The 24,563-nt window shown below is 40.0% G+C and overlaps 2 protein-coding genes across 4 annotated transcripts in view; one reads left to right on the forward strand and one right to left on the reverse strand.

The window, feature by feature from the left end:
• The window catches only part of gabra5 (gamma-aminobutyric acid type A receptor subunit alpha5), a 31,190-nt gene extending 9,530 nt beyond the window's left edge, over positions 1-21,660 (reverse strand). Inside the window, exons 1-7 of one of the 2 annotated variants that reach the window (XM_046049748.1) lie at positions 21,502-21,660; positions 16,942-17,026; positions 16,600-16,724; positions 15,328-15,395; positions 14,650-14,870; positions 10,206-10,288; positions 3,480-3,623 (exon numbers count right to left, since the gene is read on the reverse strand). In XM_046049748.1, coding sequence (XP_045905704.1) covers positions 3,480-3,623; positions 10,206-10,288; positions 14,650-14,870; positions 15,328-15,395; positions 16,600-16,724; positions 16,942-17,024 — 724 coding nt within the window. In that variant the 5' untranslated portion in view covers positions 17,025-17,026; positions 21,502-21,660. Of the gene's footprint in view, positions 1-3,479; positions 3,624-10,205; positions 10,289-14,649; positions 14,871-15,327; positions 15,396-16,599; positions 16,725-16,941; positions 17,027-18,199; positions 18,282-21,501 lie in introns of those variants that run through there. The other variant, XM_046049747.1, reaches the window with a different exon arrangement.
• Positions 21,197-24,563, forward strand: part of gabrb3 (gamma-aminobutyric acid type A receptor subunit beta3) — a 39,765-nt gene continuing 36,398 nt past the window's right edge. For both annotated transcript variants that reach the window (XM_046049750.1, XM_046049749.1), the window contains exons 1-3: positions 21,197-21,689; positions 21,786-21,877; positions 22,006-22,073. In XM_046049750.1, coding sequence (XP_045905706.1) covers positions 21,610-21,689; positions 21,786-21,877; positions 22,006-22,073 — 240 coding nt within the window. In that variant the 5' untranslated portion in view covers positions 21,197-21,609. The remainder of the gene's footprint in view (positions 21,690-21,785; positions 21,878-22,005; positions 22,074-24,563) is intronic.

A 24,563-nucleotide genomic window follows, 5' to 3' on the forward strand; every position in this document is an offset into this window, starting at 1 on the left:
GTGTATAATTTGTTCTTTTCATATTCAATTGGGAATCCAACAAAAAATAATTATAACAGACATGTTTTTTGTACTTCAATTTTTAGCTTGAGTCAAAACTTGGAAATTAAAAAAAGGGCCGCTGTCCGAATTAGATTTAATATAGAATTGTGTCGGATTTGTTGCTGACTCCTTCATGTGCTGCAAGTGACTTGACTTTGCAGCTAATAAACTTAGGCGATGGCGCTACCTGATTTAATGCTGGCTAATGAGTATGAGCTTAAACATCAAGTCTTTTGGAAAATGTCACATTAAAAGTCTCCACTTGTGTGAACAGACCAACTTTTACAAGAAACAGGAAGTATAATATTGCCATGAATACAGTGAGTTAGACTGTGGGCCACAACGTGAGATCCATTTTATATTTGTTTACATTTTGGAAAAATTGGTTCACCATCCTGCTGCTGTAATCCAAATGTATAACAGTCTTCTGCATAAAATACTCCCCAATAAATGCATTATTTACACCTGTTTGAGTAATGTTTGCAAAAAACTACAGCGCTCATTCTTTAAGTGACAATCCACCAGAAGAATAAAAGATGAACTACTACTACTAGTACAACATACGAATCAACTATTTGCATCCATATCTTGGAATTTAAGCAGATTTTCTCCGCTAAATCTAAATCTAAATCTAAATCTAAATCCTTTTGTTTACCAAAGGCAATAACTTACACTGTATGCTTACATAGTACTCAAGACATGGAATTCAGTAAAATAGATAGTCTCTTTGGAATAAAACAATGCAAGAAAACAAAGAACCGGTCCTATGGTTTGCAAACGAAAATTATTTTCAACTATTGAACTGAATGGACACTAAAAATTACCCAGCGTTTCTATCTGTCGATGTGGCAAACTCTCTATTCTCTGCCAACAAAATTCAGCCATGTGGTCACTGTAAATCTACCTGTGTGCTTTACACTAGTCACTGGCCCATTAACAAAACAGTGCGTAATGCCACACGTGCCAGCATTTACATTTATTCATTTAGCTGACGCTTTCATCCAAAGCAACTTACAATTGCTATACATGTCAGAGGTTGCACGCCTCTGGAGCAACTAGGGGTTAAGTGTCTTGCTCAGGGACACAATGGTGGATTGGTCACAGTGGGGGACTGAACCTGGGTCTCTCACACCAAAGGTAGGCATCTTATCCATTGTGCCATCACCACCACCCCACCCCACCCCAAGTATCACGTAACGTTTGTTTAGTTACCACAGTGGAACACTGATGGCAGCTGTTCATGGTGACTGAGAGTGCTGATGTCCCTACACGTGTCTTCTACACTGTATAATATCCATGATGATGATTCTGATAAAGTTAGCCTATTTGATGTTTGCGTTCTTGTATGATCATTTCTTTTATCTCTGACCTGTTCGGGAGGGGGATTTCCCCCTCTTTTAAAAGTCGTTCCTTTTTTATTATGTTTTTCTGTTGATGTGTTTTTTTCATTTCCTTACATCACTGGGTGTTGTGTGATTAAGGGTGTTGGTGTTGGAGGCTGTGATTAAGGGCTAAACAAGGAAACTTTACCCGACAACCCTCCAGGCCAGACTACTCCTCTGAATATGAAAGTGTGAGCTAAGTTATTGAAAAACAGGTTGGTTGGGAAATCATCACATCCTGTTAATCAACTGAAGATTGTATTTGAAGGATTTTTTTCCCCCTCAAAAATCCTGTCGAGCCACAGAGTCTGATAAACTATAGAAAATCCACAGATGACTGATGCTTTCTCCTGGCAAAATCGGATTTTTCTGTCTCACTAATCCCTTGTCACAATCTGCATCCTGTATATCTCTCTCGCTCTCCCTCTGTCCCTCTCTCTCTCCCTCTTTCTATGTGTGTGTGTGTGTGTGTGTGTGTGTGTGTGTGTGTGTGTAACAGACACAGTCCATCCCATTCTGTCAGGCCAGGCCACTCTTGATTGGGGACATACATCCTCGCCTGCCTGAGCTCGAACACTAAAACAGACCTGGATCAGTGGTGATTACAGGCAGGTGCACAGATGACTGATGCAGAGGGGGGTTGAGAAGGGCTGGAGGAAAGTTTGGATGGTCTGTGCAATGCGGCGGCAAGAATCATGTCCTTAATGAAAAGAGCACCTGTGTTGCCTTTGCACCGAGGACTACATTCCAGCCTCCCTGCTCTGTGGTGGCACGACTTGGCGAACCCCACTCTGATCTGACCGCCTGCTGGGCTTGGAAGTGGATGGAAATCTCCGAGGCGTGAAAATGCGGTTGTGGTGGATTTTACTGTTTGGTTTATGGAGTGTCTGTGGGGAACTGCCATTCATAGCGGAGAACAACGCAGCTATGTTGGTCAACTGGTGAGTACAGATCAAAACCATCTGTTGAGCTTTGCTGCTTTCTATTTTGATCTCAAAGCACTGGTGTGTGTAATGAAATTCCAGATTTTCCTTTCATCAGTTAATTTCCTGTGTCTATTTTCATCCCCTGCGGCTTAACCTGTCAGGTCAAAGGTCACCTGCACCCAGTGTGAGCCCTTTGCTGAGCTATTCCTGGCATGCTAAAGAGGGTTTGCACCTCAGATTAGCAGTGTTAATTAAGGCCATGCTGACTGCAGCGCCGGGTAGCGACAGAGTTAAAAAACACAGAGAAACTTAGCAACCTGGATGTTAATTTGGGCCTTTTACCGGCAGCACTGTTGCATGACAAGCGCTGTGTGGCAAACATAATAGCAAGTGTTTATTTCTTGTACATTATCCAGTGTTAACAGCATCTTTCCCTGGCAGCCACAGGATGAAGCAACTATCTGTGTATACATTACAGCTACAGGAACGCCCCCCCTTGTAATAAAGTCACCAGCAACAAACTGCAGAAATCTATTATCATACTTCTTTACATAACAGAATTAAGCAGCTGCCGCTTGCCCCCCTCCACGTGTCTCCACCGCAGCAGCCAATCCCTGATCTGTGATGTCACTTGTTAAAAGCACAACTGATGGGCCTGCATACGGATTAACCCTACAGACCCAATGGCTCAGACCATGGATAAGTGTTTTTTTTTTGTTGCCCCCACCATCACAACCACCACCAACCCACCACCCCCCTGTTTGGCAACCCCAGAGACAGCTGGCAATGTGTGGGAGGCATTCTGAAAATCCCTGTGATTCAGTTATTGTCTCTATCCAGCTTGATTTGAACATTTACTTCTAACAACATCTTTGGATGGCACAAACTGTAATAACAAAGGGCTGAATAATGGGGTTGTAGCGGGGGCTCAACTGCTCCTCCCTGAAGCTACTGTATGACTGGTGTTGTGAGAGAGGAAATAACTGAGTGATTTAAGATAACGGAGGGACGAAGCCACATGAACTCTAGCGAAGGTGTAGATGGTCGTGTGTATGACAGAATAGGTTATCTTCAAGCCGAGGCCTGGTCGTTCGGCGTCAGGTGGCAGTTTACTCTCGCTTCACTGTACCTCGGCTGGTGTTGATGTCCTCTGTCCCCGCAGTCTGACCAATGAGATGATACTGATTGAGCCGAGAGCCTTCCTCTGCCACCACCACTGACTTGGCTGCTCCCTGAGTCCACGTGTAGACCACCTCTGAGACCGGATACGCATCTATGACAACAAGACAGATAGATGCACAATGCAAATGCATTACAATTTTCAAATTCAACAGAGTAATTGGTTCCAGCATCTAAAATGTGAGGATTTGATGCTTTATCTTGTCATATATGAGCAGTTGATCACTATTTTCTGACATATTTGAGCAATGCATGCTGCACAGAAATGACACGTCTCACATAAACTACTAGCAGAGATGTTCAGTGTGTTTAGATTCATTCTTGACCTATGGGAAATATTCGAAAACTAAATTCCAGATACTTTGCTGTTCCCAGAGTGTTCGTCTGTGCCCCACTGTTGAAAACTTCAGGATTAGCTAAGTAAGAGTAAAATGCCATCATGAGTTTCATTCTTCCAGGTTGATAACGTTGAACATCTAGCCGATCTGTTTTGTAAGATTCAGATCCAGTGCAGTTCCTATGATCAGTAGATCACGGAATTGTACATCAAGTGTCATGTACAATGAAATATGGACATTAATAGTGACAAGTGTAATCACAGTCTTTAATTATTCCTAATCCAAGATATACAGATATACGGGGGGGCGGTAGCTCATGTTTAAGTTGCCTTGAGCAGATACTGACTCCTCATTGCACCTTATATGTGTAGGGTGAACCTCATAGTCACTTTGGATAAAGGCTTCTGCCAACTGAACGCTATGTAGTGGCTCGAAACAAAATCACATTATAATTTCCTGATTTCAAAGACTGAACAGAGGCTGAAACTGAAAAACAGGGGTCATTCCTCATCAGCCCGGAAAGGTGCATGTTTTGCTTTCTATTATTTCCATGTTCTCTGTGAGCTTATGTTGTTACTTCCTCTCAAGCAAAGATGAGTTTGATAAATGACATGTTATGTGAATACAATTATGTAAGAGTTACGTTTTGTTTTTTTTGTTTTTTTTAAGTCATGTTGGTTTTCAGGTTCAGGTACTCTGTCATATTAGGCTCCCCCTGTGAACTTTGATATTATAGAAATCCTAACATGGGCTCACAGCTAAGCAGATAAACTCACATAGTTCAGTTATTTTGCCATCCAGTTGTCCTCAGGAATTTGACAAGCCACTAACATCACTCACTTTATTACTCTCGGCTCGTCAAACTAGAAGAAGTGTAAACAAGATGCCGCTTTCCCCGGGCATGAGCTGATACTGAGATCAGATGTACCAAAACCCCAGCATTGTTTCTCAACAAACTACACTGCCAATGATGATCACAAAGAAGTAATGAGGCAATAGGGCTTTTCTGTGTGTTTTGTGTAGTTCTGTGGCAGGAATAAGATACACAGACAGTATTAGTTAGTAGGATGAACTGTTGGTTTTGGTCTTTTCATGGGATTTGTTGACAAAAAGCTACTGTAAAAGAGGAACTGACAACAGCCTTATCCTTTAATGAGTGTTCTTCACTGGTGTCAACAGAAGTATATACTGAAGAATGGCAGAAACTAGTGTTATCTACCTTGCAGGATGTTCTGATCAAATATTCTTCAGTAGTAGCAGGACATGGATCTTCACTGCCAATGTATGTGTTGCTGTTGTTGGTGTCACTCTATTCCTTGGATTGTAAGTTGATACTAGCGAAGAACTGTGGAGTGACTGTGATACAACACTTGACCGTTCACCCACTTTGTTTCATTACACAGAGATTAACTGTCACTGTTAAGAGCTTGTGTTTGGATCCGATGTAATCAGTGTGAGCGAATCACAATGCGCAGATGTTACTAATGGTTACTATGATGTTCTGTGTGAATGTTGGCACAGTTTGAGAGATTGCCTCAAATGATTCTAGGTTCGCTCACGGGGCTTGACCTTTTAGCTTTGGAATTAGTATTTCAGTCGCTTCTTTGCTGTCGTGAAGCACAGCTGATAGCAAGCCTTTTGCCTCTTTCATATGCTGAGTCATTTCAAACACACTCTGAATACACACACGTCTTTCATTCACGCAAGTTCATTTTGAAAACAAGCAAGCCCTGCAAAATGCAAAAACAGCCTTTTCTTGCTCCTACTGTACTGTAGTACAAACCGCATATGTACAGTAGATGCACTAAATCTGTGTGTGTGTGTGTGTGTGTGTGTGTGTGTGTGTGTGTCTCTCTCTCTGTCTGAATCGCACTGCACTGCAGTGTCCAATCTAACAGTATTGCACTAATCCAGCAACTGCGGCGTTAGAAGACAGCAATTTAGACTGACCCCAGTCAATCAGTCTGTGGATTATCGTCTCAAAGACACACATTGTCTGAAACAAGTCTTTGTAGAACTGCATTACATGAGCTGTTGAATTTGTTATTATCTGCCAAACGTCTGGCAGTTGGTTTTACATAGTTTGTCATTATGTCATAGTGGAGTATTATCTTGTAGGCAACGGCAACCTCATATTTATCATCAGGTTGAATGACATTCATTATGCCTTTTTTAGCTTGCTATTGGTTGCCTGGCACCCTCACAGTGATGACAGGATTCCAGGAAATCACAGCTTCAGGCCAAGAAATAGTCCAGCACATTATTCCCGCAAAACCGCAAATTGTCGTTTGACATTTTGATTTTTATAGAGATTTAACAAATGAGATGTAACATGTTACTGAGGAAGCTTTATCAGTGTTGGTAGGTGGGTTTTCTTACCTCTGGACGGAGCCAGGCTAGCAGAACAGATTGCTGATCGTGAAGCCAAACAAGGATTTGGGTTCGTGTATGGCAGCACGGTCAGTCACCAGTAGTTAGCTTTCTAATTTCTCAAAAAAACACTTAAAGGACAGTTTCAGTTTTTTCTTTAAACAATACTCACATGAACATTAAAACCAGGCTGACTTGCTGTAATCACTCCTCCTCTCCTTACTGGCCATTAAAGGATCCCTTCCTGACATGCCTCTAATTTGAAGAGATGGATCCAAAATCCACAGTCCACATTCCCTACAAACATGTATTCAGAATTTTATCTGAAGTTCAAGTGAGGCTTCAGCAGCCTGAGTTAATGGAATCAAGTAGGTATCTTTTAGGGATACAGCCTGTCCTATAAACAGTTCTATATAAAATTCCCTCTTTTTCCCCCTGGACAGTGTTTCTGTGCTGAGCTGTGGTGAAGGGCTAGTAACACAAAGAAGGAATTTTGTACTAAAAAGACAAACTATATAGAAGATGTTCCCTTGTTATTAAGAGACTGCTGAAGCTTCATATTAATGTACAATAAACTTTGGAATTCGTGTATACGTATTAAATATACTGTATGCATACTGACATGCCTGATGTATAATGCACTAATTTCTGACATTTGTGCTTACTACATAATACAATGAACGCACGGGACACAGGATTATAATTAAATCAATGTAAAGTACTAGTGAGAATAAATAAAACACAATGATGAAGTAAAGTTTACATTCTATAGTCTGAACTTCTGTATGTTCTGAATTCAAGCAGGTCATCATTCAGTCTGGTTTTATTTAGACAGTGACCAGTAGTGCTTTCATTCAGTAAACCACCAGCTAGTCATAAGAGGAAAAGTGTAATAATCAATTTTCAATCAATAATCAATTTTCTTTGGCTTTAAAGAGTTTGCTTTTGCGGAGAAAGGAGGCTGTAGTCAGCGTCAATTCATCTCCATAATAATAGAATAAAAATTGTATGACTGGTTTTACTATCAATGTCCACAGAAACTTTTTTAACCACTCCTACAGCATAATCCACTTCCATACTGTCCATCCATATCTTCCTATCTTAAATGTCACGCACAGCTCTACCAATTTTGCAAACAAGTACATGCGTGTTTTTGGCCTGCACCGACCTCCAGCTCTGAGTATTAAGTATTAAACATCCATTCTTCTTTAAATTAGGATTTCATAAATTGACCAACAAAAATTCATAATCATCGACAAATAACAGCATCATAGTTACAGAAACACAGGAGGACACTACATAATGCTGTGATCAGTAATGGTGTTCCTATAATGTTAAGTCACACCTCCCAGACCATAACAGCTGTGGTTGAATACCATATTTCTGATACACAGAAGTTTAGTGGACATAGGACATAGAAGAGCATAGGTAGCATATTGATCGTTTTTACATTTCTGTGTCTGTATGGACTACACAAACAAGATATAACATGTTATAAGTTTAGAAGTGCTCTTAAGCAGAGTTTTTAAACTTTGGACAAAGCCAGACAAGCTGTTTGTTTCCCCCTAATTCCAGTTGTTATGCTAGGATAAGCTAAAACTAATAAAACTAATGCAAAAGACCTTTACTCGGACTTAGCTATAACACTCAATGTGGTCGGCTACACACCAATACAGGTAATAGCAGCACTTAACATTTTTCATGTCATTTTAGTGTATTTAAGTCTTTCAAACACTTTATATCCATTTTACACTTCCTTTAAATTGTGCCAAAGATATAACTATATACTGAGTGTTTTGAGTTAGTAAAAGAATCATGAGGCAGAGAACGAGACTGACGATAGTAGAGCTCAGTCCATGAGAGGTGATTAACACAAAGGCAAAGGACAGGTCTACTGTAGTTTTGAAAGCCTTGAGCTCATGGGTGAGTGCTGTCTATTAGGTCAAAGGATTAGCTAGGGTTAATGGAGTCGGAGAAAACAGGATATACTGCACCATGGTAACTTTTACTACCTCACATGGGATGTATTTGTACTGTGCCATTAGGTTTTATAACTCATTTTATGGTCAACAATGTACCTCTTATTCTTAAGTTATCCTAATGTTTTTCATGGATTCTGTGCCACTTGTTATCTCACATCTGTCGTTAATGATAACACTCACACACAGTGTGACAATGTGACAAAATTTTCAGATAATCTGCAAAGAAAATGTGAATTAATGGGACTTTCCAGCTATGATTTCCATCTTGATTTATTTGCGAAGTCTATTTCCATTGAACTTTACAACATTTTGCTTTTATCGATACACCAATTCTTAGTCCTTAGCTTCATACATACATACATTGCCCTAGCAGGTTTAAATAAAAGTTCTATTGAATTTAAGTGAATGTCAGTATCTCAGTCACCTGTAATCTCAGTTAGACTGAATCTACTGGACACCAGGTAAAGACCTCTATAATTAAACTTGGCATCATTCTTTCCAGCAGTTGAATTTGACTTTCTGGGCTCCCTGATAAATTAATCAACATCAGATAGCTTGGCATCAAGTCGACAAGCCAATGTAGTCTCAATTAGATTGCTCTGAGCAGGTGTAAAAGTGGCTAAATGTCATGACACAGAGCATGCAGCATCCTGCAGCTCTGCCTCTGAGCCCAGAGAGTGCTGAGGCCAAAGATAACCCTCCATACGTCAGTGGCAGGGAAGACCTCAAATGCTAATCTTAAGCTTACATGACCGGAGCTCTCCAGATATTTTTGGTTCAGTGGAACTATGTGAGGAAACCTAACTAGCTTAGAAGTCACGAGGAAGGCTGGACACAAGCCATAAGTGTGTTTTAGCTGTACATGTGCAATGTGTAGGATTGGATTTTTAAAGGTTACCTTAGTGGTAAATGTAAGTTTGGGGTTTGTGTGTGTGCACCTCTAGCTGTTCCACTATGTGTGTTTCAAATTTCTCCCATTAAATGTAGCTGAGGCAATGAAGGATGCAGGAGAACAGCTCTGACATGTTGATTAATGGCTTAATCAGGAGCCGTGTGTCATTGTGTAAATGTATATCTCCTGCACTGCCACAACAATAGCTTTGTAACTGAGGGACACGGGCTGTCAAATACACCCAGGTACATCTGTCCCTATATTCCCTGCATGGATAAAGACACAGAAACCGATGCTGTGTCAAAACTACATTCCTTTTTTCTCACTACTGACCTCATCTTAATTGTACATACAATGATTTTCTGTTGTGAATCTATTCTGTACACACGACATCTATTGCATGCCTGTCCGTCCTGGGAGAGGGATCTCTCCTCTGTTGCTCTTCCTGAGATTTTTTTCATTTTTTTTTACCTGTTTATGGGGTTTTTTGGGGAGTTTTCGAATCAAGTATCTAAGGACAGAGGGTGCTGTGTGCTGTACACATTGGAAAACCCCTTATGGCAAATTGTAATTTGTGATGTAACTATATAAATAAAATGAACTTGACTTGACATATGAGATTTTACATAGGGTGCTGATATGAAAAATTCACGCTGTACCTTTTCCTGCATTATTAAAAGCTGCTATAGGCAACATTTGAGAACTAGCAAGAGACAACTAGATTTTGAAAGCATCCAACCAAATAAAATAAAAATAAACCTCCTTTCAGGCCTCCCTCCATAGCCACTCCCCCAAAACACATTTTCATGCGCAACAAATGCACGGGCAGAGTGCACGCAGGTAGGCAGGTAGGTAGACAGGCAGGTCAGCCATCCAATCTGAAATGATTGATGGGGTTATTACAGTCCTGCGGCAGCCACAGATACCGGATTTTTTTCATTTTGTGTCAGAGCATTTGATTTATTGATTGCTGTCTGGATGTAAAAAGAGAATTTCAACACACATAACAAAAAATGCTTCTGAAATAAATTGCCTACCTCAGCTTTAATGCTGTTACTCACTGTGTGCATTTGCTTACGGGCGTGTTTACTCACAGCTTCCAAATTTAAGGGGACAAGCATGGGCGTCCATTGGAAAATCCTCCAGTTGCATGGGGCATTCTGCTGATATAGTCAGTCTGAAAGAAGAAGTCATGAATCCAAAGTCAGAAAGCAAATTAACTACGTGAGATGAGACATCATTATCATCACCACCATCACGATCACCATTTTCACAAATCAACACATCTTCTTATTATGAAGAATTTGTTTAATTTGGGTTGTGCTTCATTTTGTATAAAGCCATTAACCAATGAAACTCATACTCTGTCTTCATTAGTGTGTCTTAAATAGTTAACAGCCGAGTAAAATGTAATTTTCCCAGCACAGAGCAATAAACTACTGAGCCACCAGAGGGACCCATGATGATACCTAGCCAGGAAAGGATGATGCAACTGAACAAAATGAGCTTCACAAATATTTGAGAAAGCAATTGGGGATTATTTCGTGAAGTGAGGCTGCCACATGTGTGGAATTGCAATAGAACACAAATGAAGCTTTATTGAAAAACAAAACATGAAACACATGAGCTCATCTGCTGTGTATGATGTATGAACGCCACCTTTCCACACAGCGGATAGTGAAGCACACAGCCTATCTAATGCTGCACTCTGCTGGCCATTCCTGCTGCTGACATCATCATGGAGTCTATCCAGAAGAACACCCTCTGAGGCCACCAGACAAAATCAGGCTAAATTTTATGGAAATTTGAACAAAATGATGCACAAGAAATCTAGAATATTTCTATTTAAAGAAATGGAGATATGGATTCTTGGGTTCTAGTACGTTTTTTGTCCGTCGCTATGGTACTAATCACACAAGTATGTGGTAATATTTCACCACTCGAAGTACAAAAAACACAACAGATCATCAAAAAGGACATTTTGTACATCTGACATTGACTATAAACAATAAGTATAATATAGTACAATAAAACCATGTAGAAAGACATGTTTCGCATTGAAATATATTCTGTTCATACAAAGTACATGCAGAATGTTTGTTAAGATTTTCTTCTCTATTGATAAAATACCTTTTACTATCACTACGCTCATTGTTCCTAATTGATCATTAATGAAACATTTGCTTAAAAAACATATATGTATTGTTGTTTCATTTGCCTGCTATATTCAACGTCAAAACTTCAGAATCACCACCCTAAGGTGTGAGATTTTCACCATATGTGACCTCAGCAGGATTCAAACCCACAAGCTTAGTGCAAGTCGCTTAGTGCTCTACGTAACAAACAGAGCCACAAAGGACCACTGCAATGATTACAGTATGTACACTACAATACTGTAAAAAACGCTTCATGATTATCATCTATTTTAACATTGCTAATTTCACGTGGTGGTAACATTCTGTAAAAGGTGGTGTGAACATTAGCAATTCCTTTCAACATGGAGCAGAATAGACAGCAAGAGAGTGGAATGGATCAGAGAGCTTGCGGACACGCTCAGAAAGGTGGGCAAGGCCCCCATCAGAGAGGACAGGCTCGAGTTACATTTGATTAGATAAACCTAAATGTTGCAATAGAGTAAAATACAGTAAGTTTGTTTCTTTCATCAGTAATTGTAGAGGATGACTTCTTGATCACATATTGGATAGATCTTATGGAAATGGTAGATACTGTAAATGTTGGGTAATGTAAGTGTATTATCTAATGTGTAATCAGTCTTTTACAGTATACTGTAGCATACTTCTTTCAGCACTTCTAAGGTGATTAAAAAACATTTATCTTGCATTTTTTGTTATTGGATTCACTGATAGTTAAAATGACTAAACTGAAAAGATATCCTTATGTTGTGTTTCGGTGATTAAACCCTATGTTCTCATGACATTTCAACAGAAACCTATATTTTGAATCAATGGCTGTGTGGTTTGAATGAAAGACTGGCGGTGTTACAAGTGTGATGAGTTTGGAGTTTTGTACTAAGAGTTGTGAAATGTTTTCCACATAACTTGCGATAATAGTATCAAAGTGATCAATAAAAACTGTATTGTACTTGGTGTGAACCGAGTACAGAACATATAGCTTAAACAAAGAGTTTGGCCAAGCTTGTACAATGTGGAATAAGACAACTAAAGGGGAACACTTCATGGTAAGGGGTTCAGCTACCCAGCAGTGTGTGAGTGAAACATAGACTTTTGATACTTTATATTTTACTAATACTAATACTAACTAATAATACTAATGTATGTTTACCTGAGTCATTTTGAATGCAGAACTTAGTAGAGGAATATGTTTGGAGTGTGGTATACTTTACTTGTGTATCCATTATCTTATGCTATATTGTACTAATACAAGGCACAATTAAGATTTGATTTGAACAGAGATTTCAGTATGTTAAAGGCCATTTGCGGTCTCAGCTGTTTTGCTGAAAATATATCCCACATCAACATACACTTGCCTCAATACATGAGTACTGACAAAGAAGAATAGAAATACTGATGAGTCTGGAATTAACTGCACAATATTTTACTGTGTAATAATCAGCCTTTGCTCACTGGTTTATTTAGTAGGTCTATGTTATGTCCTACATCACTCCCTAGTGGACTACTATGCAAAGCTTAAATGAGGAATTGAGATTGCACTGTGTGTGTTTGTGTACTGCAAATAAAGTGTCCCTCTGTGATGTATCTTAATTTCCTATTCAATAATAAGATGCATGTCTCAATTAGAAAGTATCAGAGACAGTATTTGATTAATCGATCGGCAGAAGGTTTATAGATAATCGCTAATTGCTTTATTCATTTTACAGACAAAAAGATTCTCTGGTTCCAGGATGTCACTTGTGAGGACTTGCTGTAAGCTCTGAGTGACACAATCACCTACATTTTTTCATATTTTCTGACATTTTATAGAGAAAAAGATTGCTTGATTTATCAATAATAAAATAATTGGCAGATAACTTTCAGTGACAACACAGACCACAGTATCGTCTTGTGTAGAGTTGTCAGTAGTTTCAGTGTTAAAATATTAAAATTAATATTTTTGTTATATATGTTAAGAATATAATTATTTAGAATATTTAGTTGAACTAAAATAAAGTCATTCTCAAAATGTAGAACTACAAGATGAGACCCAGGTCCTCCAGGTTAGTCTACATTTGCATAGCTCTGACAATTTTCTGAGCATGACTAATAGCCACAAAGGGACTTTACAGTAATGGGCAACGCTAAATGGCTTTAATGAGTGAAGTCAAATATATGGGGTGCTGTCTCCTTAATAAATCACAATGACCAATAAGGACTGTGTAGACTAATAGATGAATAACCAACTGAAACAGAAAAGCTAAATTGCTGCCATCGTTCTTATTCCACATAGCTATGTCTTTTTGTTATTGTCACCTATTGTGTATTACTAGTTTCTCTGTAATATACTGGACTGTAAGGCATGCACTGCCTGGGTCGAAACTCTGTCTTTCCTCAGTGAGATTCTTTCATGGTAGACTAGCTGGAGCAAAGTACTTGTTCTGCGAACACTAATTGTGGGAGAGTGACGCATGCATAAAATGTTTCTCTAATAACCTTGTTCCTAGAACACAACACATTAATGGGCCATCATGGACCCATTTTTAATGGCTTGTACTGTTAGAAAATGTACAGTAGATTTATAGCAATTTAAAGTCAGTGGATCAATAGTCATTTTTGACATGCACCCACGTCCATTTCCTCCAACTTCCTCTGTTATTATTTGATTTGGTGGATTCATTGTCCTGATAAGATTATGACGCTGTAAAGAAAGTGGATGTAAATGAGATGTTTCATGTATCTAGGATATAACGTCTCTTTCTACAGTGTGGACTGTAATGTACTGCTCCTAAAAAGCACCATACACCATTCTAAGTACAAATAATGAATGGATTAGTGTGCTTACATATTACCAGTCAAAGCTTAAGTGACTTTTAGGTAACAGAAAATTCAACCAAGATGTACTTCGCAGTTTACTATAGCAGCTCATGTGATTACACATCATTTAACTCATGGCTACAATACAATATACCAGGCTGTTTTCCTCCTGTCAAAGTAAAGGTATCTGCGATGTGGTGACATACAGTAGCTACTGGTGGAGGATCATTGCGTGAGGAGGAGGAGGAGGAGGAGTGAAACACCCTGTGTCAGGAACACTGGGTCAAGGCACACACTTCGAGTTCCTCTCACCTCCACTATACAGTATGAGGACAACATAATGACGCATCAATGCACCACTGAGACATGTTGTATGAGTGTGTGGGCTGTATTAGAGCAGCAGGGGTCTTAAAAGCTATTACCAAATAAGTACTACAGGCCGAGGTTCTAACTGGATAACACAACATTACTAAACCAAACTTGCCAGCTCATATGATTTAATGTTTTAGTTGTAAGACTGATTGGAAAAGAAATGTTCAGCCTACTCTAGTCCAAAGCAGGGTTAAAGGTCAACCGTGGGAGAGCTTACCTCATGGTGTAGAGCAGAGTCCCGTCATCTTTCAGCCGCAGTAGCTTGTTAGGTGTGGTCATATTATGTGCGATGGATTTCTTCCCATTGAGGAAGAAGGTGTCCGGAGTCCAGATGTTGCTGGCCAGGAGATTATTCAAGGGAAGCATCTCCATCGGGCCTTTAAAGCAAAGTCTTTCGTCTTTCCAGCTTTGACGGAAGAACACGTCAATAGTGTATTCCTGCAGGAAAAATAACACAATTAACACAAGTTAAAATTAAAAGACACATTAATTGATTAGTCCAATAAACACTGTGCATGTATATGGGAAGTAATGTCACAAAAGGTAAAAGACAGCTGATAGTACACATGGAGTCTCATTTAAGGAGAAAAGAAGGATCTTAACACATAGTATACAACTAATAACTGCACCTTCCAAATGTTAGACACTACAGATGGTATTTAAAGCTGATCTTTTTTGTTAATGGTATATTATGAAATATCAGCAAGTAAATTAGGTACAATTGCATTGAGTGTTGATGTTATTTAAAGTTGCAATATGTAAAGTTCAAGTTTTAAAAAGTGTAGTGTATCAGACAATCAGCCTTCTTTAACATAACTGTATTGTAGTTGACTGATTTTAAATCTTACATAATGGTCTGTAACAGAAAATCTAGTTAATAAAAGGAGCTTCTTACCATTTCAGTGTCAGAGACTGGACCAAAGCTTGTGACAAAGATGTTGGTTTTGATCTCTGTCACCTTTTCTGTGAGAATAGATAGAAAGTTTTATTAGTGCATTAGTGCATTATTATTCTGTGACATTACTGAAATTAAAGGAGAAAAATAAACCAAAGTCCCTAACCCTGAATTTAGTATAGGATGTTGCAGCATCTACTGTATTTGCAGCATGAATCAAATAGATAGATGTTTTAGTTAAGAGGCTGTTTTTGTAATCTGTGTCAATCTGAAGTCTGCCATGTTGAACACACTGCAACTTCCAACCTCAGATTTTAATACTTGTACAATCTGAATGGGCAGAATAAGCATTCTACAGATGGGTCACAAAAAATCCCTAATCCAAAAGAAACAATCACTTCTGGACAAGCAGTTACAGAAAGCCAGAATGAGCACTAACTTACAACATTTTCATTGAGATTAAGCTGCACACCAAAGTCAATATGCTGGATGTTGGTCATCCTTAAATTTTAATTTCAAAGCCCCTGTATGTAAGTTTTGAAAGGTTCTGAGTTTGGCGACTCCTAGTGGTAATATCAAAAAATACACTGTGGCATTCCTTGCCTTTTGAGAAAATCAAACAAGGCTACAACTAAGGACCATCTTTTGAAGGAGATCCTCTTGGATTTAAAAGAGATTTACTGTTTCATAAAACACTGCAATACTAAAATCACAGAGCAGCAGAAGAGAACCAATTTCTTTCACTTATTGTGTCGACCAGATTTGGTGTCTTTTTATTTTTCCTTTCTCATTAGAACTTTTTCGCCGCCGCCTACTCTGGCCTGCTTCTACTGAGAACAATGGAGCTGCTGTTTAATGACAGGAATAATGGCTTTCTCAAGGTCAAACCACCAGATTTAGCTTGTGTTCACTGTGGCATCAATTCATACTTCATGGAGACCAGATAATCTCTTTGTCAAAGACTTCATGAATACAGACTCATTATCCGTGTCTGGAACACGCAGAAGACAGATGTTGCAGTGCGGAGCATTGTTCTCTGTGTGGACTGAAGGGCTGTAATCTTTCACACAGAGCTACCGATACAGAGCCCGAAGAACACATTTTTCTTTCATCTACACCCGAAGAGCTTACTGTATTAGTTGTTGTTTGAAATGAGAGACCCCCCAAGACATTGTCATAATGACATAATCAGATCTCACCTAGCATATGTGTGACTGATTTAATCAGCAAAATTGGCAGAGGTGTTGAGGTTTGTGTATCCAGTGGGCCTACCTCCCAGTCCAGGGCGGAGTCTGTTGTCATAACCATCCAGCAGTCCGTCCAGGATGCGTGTGAAGATGGTAATATTGTCATTTAATTCAGCCTCTTTGGGAGTTCCAGTTACATCCTGGGAGAGGCTGGATATGAGAGCATTTTCACAGCATGACTTTAGTGGGACACAAATTAGAAAAAGACTAACTAAGATGTAACATAAACTAAGATAATCTAGCTTGCCTTCAAAACAAAAAGTCATTTAAAGCTTAAATTTCAATCACTCAAGCAAATACTAGCAAAAGAATTATTCACACTGCGCCTTTATGTTGTCCTGCAAAGTTGCAGGAGTTAGTTCCTTACCTCAGACGGCAGGTGATGCTCGCAAGCAAGACACAGACCCACAGACGTCTCATTGCAGAGCTGTAGCACATTCCATCGCCCATTCCTGAAACATGAGACAAGCTCACCTGTTTAAAACTACAACAACTGTGTTTTTCACCTGCATTGATGACTTACTGTTTCTCTTTATGTCAAATTGAAGCAGAATTAATATCATTCAATTTTAGAATAATTTATTGTATACTCCCCCTTGTTCTAGCAGGTTCACTGTGGAAATTAAATAATAACCTAAATATCAAACAACACATCTCTAATTATAAAAAGGTGCAGTGTTGCAGCCTAATGCCAGCAGCCTTGGTTTTCAGGTATTACCTGGCAGCAAGTATTATTTTACCCTCATGCATGCATTTGGGTGTAAAGTGATTAGTACATCTTTATCAGGGGCACAAATGTCTTCACTACTACAAATGTGCTGACAGTATTGTAATACCCAAATGCAGCAATGTCCATGCACCCACATGTGTACATATGGTGCTTTTCTAATTCCACAGGACAATACTGCAGGTCAGGAGCTGCAGATGTTAGCTGATGCCTGATTGTTTTTGTTGTTGTTGTTTTTAACTATAACGCAAAGTTCCTCCTTCTTACATCTTTGGACTTGCAAACAACGTGTCCTTTCTTTGCCGGACCCCCCTTCCTCGTCCACCCATCTTCCTGCAAGAGACTCAATTTCACTAATTCACGTTCAGTAGAAGTTGATGACTTCTGACAGGACAGAGGCTGATCTGTGCTTTATTTCCCACCACTGGGTAAAGCTAAAACCAGTCAAAACTATTGGTGTGAAACGACTCTCCCTGTTTACTGTAGATATAGGCTATATCCACATCTCCACAAGCACAACTGCTACTAATCCCGCAATCCTTTGTGCACCGCAGCTGGACTCTTCGCATGCAGTAAAAGCCCCCTCAGTATTGCTGACTGTACGCAGCCTGCACCGCATCCCCCCTCATTCACGACTCACTCGTGCACTCACGCCCCTACACGCCGTCCAATTTCCCTTCAGTAGAACACGAAGTGTGGATACCCCTTTCATCACCAGCGTCCGCGGCTCTCTAAGTCTACAGTCTCCCGGTGCAGGTCCTCTCCAGGAGCAGCACCGCACTACTGTAGCCTGTTCTCCTCCGATGATGCCCACACGTCCTACTACATCTCCTACTGTACGCTGGCCTATAACAACGCTCTGCTGCACAGCCGCTGAGCCGCAGTTGCCAAAGCTTACCACACAAGACGATGCGCAGTCAAACTTCTCCCAGCTCTGTAGATATCTCACACACGCAGATTCCTCTGGTCAGTATTTGGCATCAATTCCGAAGACCGTCACCTTCATCCGCGCACAATAATTGCATATTGGAGACGGAGAAGAAGAAGAAGAAGAAGAAGAAAAAGAAGAAGGAGAAAAAAAAAGATGTGGACTAATTTCACAGTCAGCGAGGTTTATTTCGCCCCGGAGCGATTAAACGGTTGGCATCGAGAAAATAAAGGCTTCCCAACACTTCTGCTGACTGACCATCCTTTAGTTTGGTCTCTGAGGAGCTACAAGCACACAGCAAGCTTTGTAAAAATAAAAAAAATGAAAAAAATCCAATACTGTATCCAAAGGCAAAGTACAATGCAAATAGACTTTGGTGCGAATTAAATTGACGAGCATGCAGTGCGGGCAGAAAAGCAGCAGGATATATGGCCGGTGTGTGGAGGAGAGATGCTGTAAAGAGATGGGGAGGCAGATAGGGGAGGGGGTGCCATGGCAGAGAAAGAGAGAGAGAGAGAGTGAGAGAAGGAGAAAAGGAAAGAAGAAAAGGATAAAGTAACAAAGACAACCACTGTAGCACCACACCATATCACAGACTGTATATTATGGGTGCAACAAACTTGAGTTCAACAGAAACAAAACTCACTACAAGAATGTGACAGCGATTAGCCATAGGGGTTCTCCCTCAAATTTTAACAGTGTGTTGGTACTTTAAATGGTATGCAATGATACTGTGTAAGCTCCACTGCCAAAAGTACACAGAGAAAGTGTCAGGTGGTTCAACTGAGCCATTTGTTTTACTGTTCTACAACTGTGGGGAGAGTAGTGGTGCACTGATTAAATCTAAAACAAGAGTTAAATAATTTAGAAAGCTAAACATAGTTTGACGTGTCACATCCTCACATTAACTTACACAGCAGTGATCCCAATGAGCTCCATGCAGTGAGGCAGAGTTATATGGGGCGACAAAGAGGACACTGGTATCGGATCGTTGGTTTTAGGTACAGGAATCGCTTCTGGAAGAGAAAAGGCTGAGTCCTTTTAGCAGAACTACTATGTCTTCCACTCGTGAGAGTGCAGCCTATTGTAGGCCTGACTTAAGTGGGACACAAACCTGAAAAAACAGAGTCCTGTCAGCAGCACAAATGAAACTCTACAGCACATTTCATCATTCTGCATTCACCTTCACCAGGATTAGGGTCAACCCACTTTCAACTGAGTCACCTATAGAGGTGGATTTATTTTACAATTTAAAAAGATTGAACATGTGGAGAGAGTTGTTTGTGAAACTGCAGCACCTTTGTGCATTTGGACTCGAGGTGAAAGCCTTCTGGTATTTGTGTTTCCTGACAGTGTGCCTTCAGAACTGGATTCAGAAGCAAATCTCCAGCTGGGGCATGGACAAAGTCAGTGTCAGACAAAGTCAATGCACAGAAAGAAATTCCTTTCTCTTTTGTATTTACAGGAATGCTGTTGACGGGAACAAAAAGCTGTACGCCATCTATGATACAAGGTAAGAATCACTCTCTTAAAAGTTAGGTAAAAAGAAGTGTTCATTTTGAAATGTAGCGAAAGACCAGCGTCTACCTCTTAAATAAATGGAAGGAGAAATTTGTTGGGAAGAGTCCAGTTCAAGCACACTCATTCCTCTGCAGTGTTATTGAACTTCCTCTTCTACGGCAAATACTGTAGCAAACAGAAACAAGAGCTCAGAGAGAAAGTATACAGATAGCGTTCTCATGAAATCCTCACAGGGACAACTTAAATGAGTGACACAAAAGTATTTCACACCAGAACCAAAGCTTCTCTCACATCTCCTGCCAAGATTCGAGAATAATCAAGAGTGGATTTAACAGACAATAAGAGACTTCTGTGGGCCCACAATGTTCATAGGCAACCAAAATGAGAAGTAATCTGTACTTTTAATAGGCATTGTACATTTATTATTACAAACCCACTCTTGCGTACCTACCACTGATCTTTGCCATGTGTCTAACCTTAAAATATTTAAACAGTAGTCAGATGATTCCTTTATACTGCTATACATCTTCTGGAGCAAAGAAAATATAACCAATTTTATAACTGAATTCAATGTGAGCCTATATAGATGTTTTGCTGAACAGAGGGTGATGTGGTCTCCAGTGAGCTAATGGTAGGCTAAATGTTAAATGTTTGTATAGCCTTACAGTAGCATGTAGCAAATAGAGAAGAGAATTAAAGTCAGCAGTGACTCAGTAATGTTCTTTATAAACAAGCAAGAGACTTATCTAACAAAACGTGGCTAACATTAGGCTTCATAAACTACTGGTCACACCAGAGTAAATAGGGTATCTAACAGCAAAGTGCTGAGTGCATTGAATTGAGAAAAGGTGTGTTTTATTTCCTATGAAGTCAACTTTTCATTGTTTATTTAGAGGAAGAATGTGTTCATTCATTTTTCAGAAGTTGCATAGTCTCCGCACAGGTTGAATGCCATCTAGCCATAGTTTTTCCTACAGGCAGTGGGGGTCTAGAAAAAAACATGATTCCTTTTTGCCCACTTTTTGTCACACCAGAGTGGGACCTGAGAAACTCACAAAGAAGCCTTTTTAACCAACCACTGGGGCATCTTTGGTGGCATTTGAGACAACCAGAGAGGGACTTGGACACTTGTGGGCAGCCCCAGTGCCCCTCTGGTGTTGACATGTGAGCAATAATGGGGAGGTCTCATTATGAGCTACACACATAGTAGGCTAAAGTGGAAAAGCTTTTCAGAAAAGGGCCTGAGCCCTCCTACCTCAGCCCACCTCTCAGCACGCCACTGCATCTTAACATAATTGAACTCCTGCTCTGCAATTAAGGACAACCGCATACGCGTCTATATGCAGTCTGTCACGTGGGCTTTAATCGTTACCAGGACAGCCTCGCGGACACCGATATGAAGAGTCATATTGCAAACTCAGAGTTAGCCACAGCATGAACAGGCTCTGTGAAGGATTTTGTTGACACACTGTATACAGCGGACTCGGGCACTTATCCTTACACGCGGCCACAAGTGCGGTAATGGATATTTGACACTTTGTGGGGTGACTGTGAGCTAAAATGCGAAAAGCTGAAAGCTGCTAACCGGAGGATGGAGATGCGGGGCAGCCTGCGCGAGGCTTTACGGCTCCGCTGCCGTATCGCAGGCAGCGATGAACACATCTGACATCCAAGTGAAACGCGCCTCTGCCTCGTGAAGCATGTTCACGCAGGCTGCGCCAGAGGTAGACATAATGTGGCAGGAGTCTCACCTGACTAAGCGGAGCTCGTCGGGAGTGTGAGCACTGTGGCTGCTTCATTTAGGCTAGTTATTTGGTGAACGCTGGACAGCACCCATCCAACCAGACACCACACAAGGGATGTGGGGACCCCAGAAAAAAGGGCTCTTTGACATTCTCTCATTACCTCTGGTCGTGGCAGTGATGTGCTGTGCCCAGAGGTGAGTGCCCAGGGGTTAAAACAGGACACTGGTATGGGTGGGGGGGGGGGGTCCGTCTTCCAAAAGGGTTACCGTCCTTGTCTGTCTCTCTTTCAGCGTCAACGAACCGGGGAACATGTCTTACGTCAAAGAGACTGTGGATAAACTGTTGAAAGGATATGATATTCGCCTTCGGCCAGACTTTGGAGGTATGTATGTCTGGGGTCCTTCATTTGGTGTGGGGCACTGTAATGGCGCCCCCGAAATGTGTCTTTACCACACAGCTTTATGATACTGAATTAGTGAAATTCATAGTTAACTTATTTTGTCTATTTAGGTCCACCGGTTGCTGTTGGCATGAGTATAGACGTGGCAAGTATAGACATGGTGTCAGAAGTCAATATGGTAAGTTGTAACATGTGCTCAATAATTTCTTTTGTCATTTGTAGTTTTAGTCGACCTCTGTGTGTGTGTTTTTTAACCAGTAGACTAATATACCTTTAAATAATGAATGAAAAGTGTCGTCTTATACTAAGGGGTTAAGTTCATTATCTAAATTGCCACTTTCTAGTAAGGCACCCTTTACAAAGGCTATATAAGTTAAACTAACCTAATTGCTTTATTAATATTAACTTATCACTCGCTAATGCTTTATAGACAGTTATAAGCTGTTAAGAAGAGTTTTTGGGTTGCCAGTTTGTGAAAATTCAATTTGGCTGGTGCTTACCTAATTTGGTAAAATTGTAAATGTCGGCAATCCATGAGTGAATCATGGGTTTCTCACTTCCTTATAAACCATAACACCAACAGTTATATATGGTGCCAAGTCATTCAGGTTTTTACCAGAACCCATCCAAGCTTGCAGTTGTGAATGTTAATAAGTTGTTAGTAAATGCTTTTTGCTCCAGGTAGCTCTTCAAACTGACCTGGTGATCCTGACTTGCTTATTGTTAGCTAATAACTGATCTATGAATCATTGGGAAGTTACGTATTAACCATAAATAAAGCCGTTACTTGCAACTTATCACCCTTTGGGAATACTGCCTTGTTTGAAAGTAGTATCAAAATGACATTTTTACAGTCAAGCAACCCCAAACCCACTCTATAAAATAAACATAAATAAAGCATAAGTAAATAAAGTATTAACCATTAGTGAAGCCACTAGTTACTACTTAAAAACACTTTATAAAAAGGTGATTTATTAGAAAGTGGTATCAAATTTATAACACAAATGACAACATACAATAATCTGTCCAACATTTGGAACTGCTCCAGCCTAGTATATAAACAGAAAGAAGTTTATAGAGGCTCTGTTGTATTGTCCAGAGTGGTTTGGTCATCTGCTGTGTCAGATTAATGCTAGCTGTATGGTTTTACATCCTGGTTCACTGGCTGTGTGACTCCAGCTGTGATGTCCTAATGGTCCTGTTAGAAGATGAGGTCAGTAAGTTCTGCTGCAATGTCTTCTCCTTTCAAATACAAAACAACAAGCTAGACCTTCAGAAGTATGTGTCAGTGTGTAATGTATGTGCATGTATGTTGAGGTTGGCACACCACAGGCCCCACAGTTTAATGCCTGTATGCCATCTATCATTGGTCTGAACTGCTGATAGAGCTTGATGCCCAATCACATGCGACCAAGAGGAAATAGCCCCTGACATGCTGTCCTGACAAGTATGTGTGATGAAATGTACCCGTGGTGCATTTTAATGCATCTCCACACAGCAGCAGAAAGTGGCTTAGTGAGAACCACAGAGAAGCTACACACTTTCATTCCAGTGACAACTGAGATTCTTATTTTGTGAGAGATGGTTAAGTAAATTTACTTTGTCATGTTAAATAGTGTGGTTTAAATCACCAAATACAGATCAGGTTTATTTTATTGTTATAGATACTGGGATCAGTTTTTTGTGTTGGCAGAATTCTTCCATGGAAACATTTTTTAAAATCATTTTCTTAACAATTAAAAAACAAAGCACAATGTAGTTTATATTTAATGTTTATATGTCATTTTACATAACATGGTTGTATAATGAAATTAAGTTTGTAGTTCCCTTCATGCTACTCACAAAGAGCAAACGTTAAAAAAATTTTTTAAATAATTATATACAGAAATAAAACTATTTTATATGGTGGAGTTCTGGATGAGTTAAGGGGTTTCACAGTCTTAGGGAAGAAGCTGCTCTGAGTCTGGAAGTACGACGGCACATACTTCTGTATCGTTTGCCAGGCGGCAGCAGGGTGAACAGGCTGTGGCTGGGTGGGTACTGTCTTTTAGTATCCTGTTGACTCAGCGCCGGAACCTCAACTCACCAATATCACTGATGCGTGGTAGATGGGTACCAGTGATCTTCTGAGCTGTTAATCACTTGTAGCAGAGCCCTCCTGCACATCCCAGGCCAGCGATGTTTCCAGTCAGGATGCTTTCTATTGCTCCTCCGTAAAAGTTAAAGGGGCTACATGTTGTTTTAAAATGAAATTGGTCACTTTTTACTGCCTATTTGTGAACAGGTTGTAGCCTCACATAAAAATTAACCATTCGCCTGCTCTCTCGGTTGATTGTAAAAGCCTCTGTGCTGCTTCCTATGTGAAGATATCGGGTCGGATGTTTCCGCGAAATCCATTACTTTACGTAGGCTGTGACGTACATGCGCCATACATCGCTTGCCACAGTACTTCACCAGCTAACGCATTTCTTATTACTATTCTAGGTACCACCGTGCAAGAAATGATGTAACAGTTTTTAGCTATACTGAAAAAAACAATGATAAACTGTAATGGTACAATATAATTCCAAAGAGCAGGTTCTTTAGAAGGAGAGATATTCACTACTGTAATATTACTTGTGTGTTATTAGTATGGCAACAATTAGGGCTGACCCTGAATAGTCAAAGA

This window comes from Micropterus dolomieu, linkage group LG05 (assembly GCF_021292245.1).
Source record: "Micropterus dolomieu isolate WLL.071019.BEF.003 ecotype Adirondacks linkage group LG05, ASM2129224v1, whole genome shotgun sequence".
NCBI lineage: Eukaryota > Metazoa > Chordata > Actinopteri > Centrarchiformes > Centrarchidae > Micropterus > Micropterus dolomieu.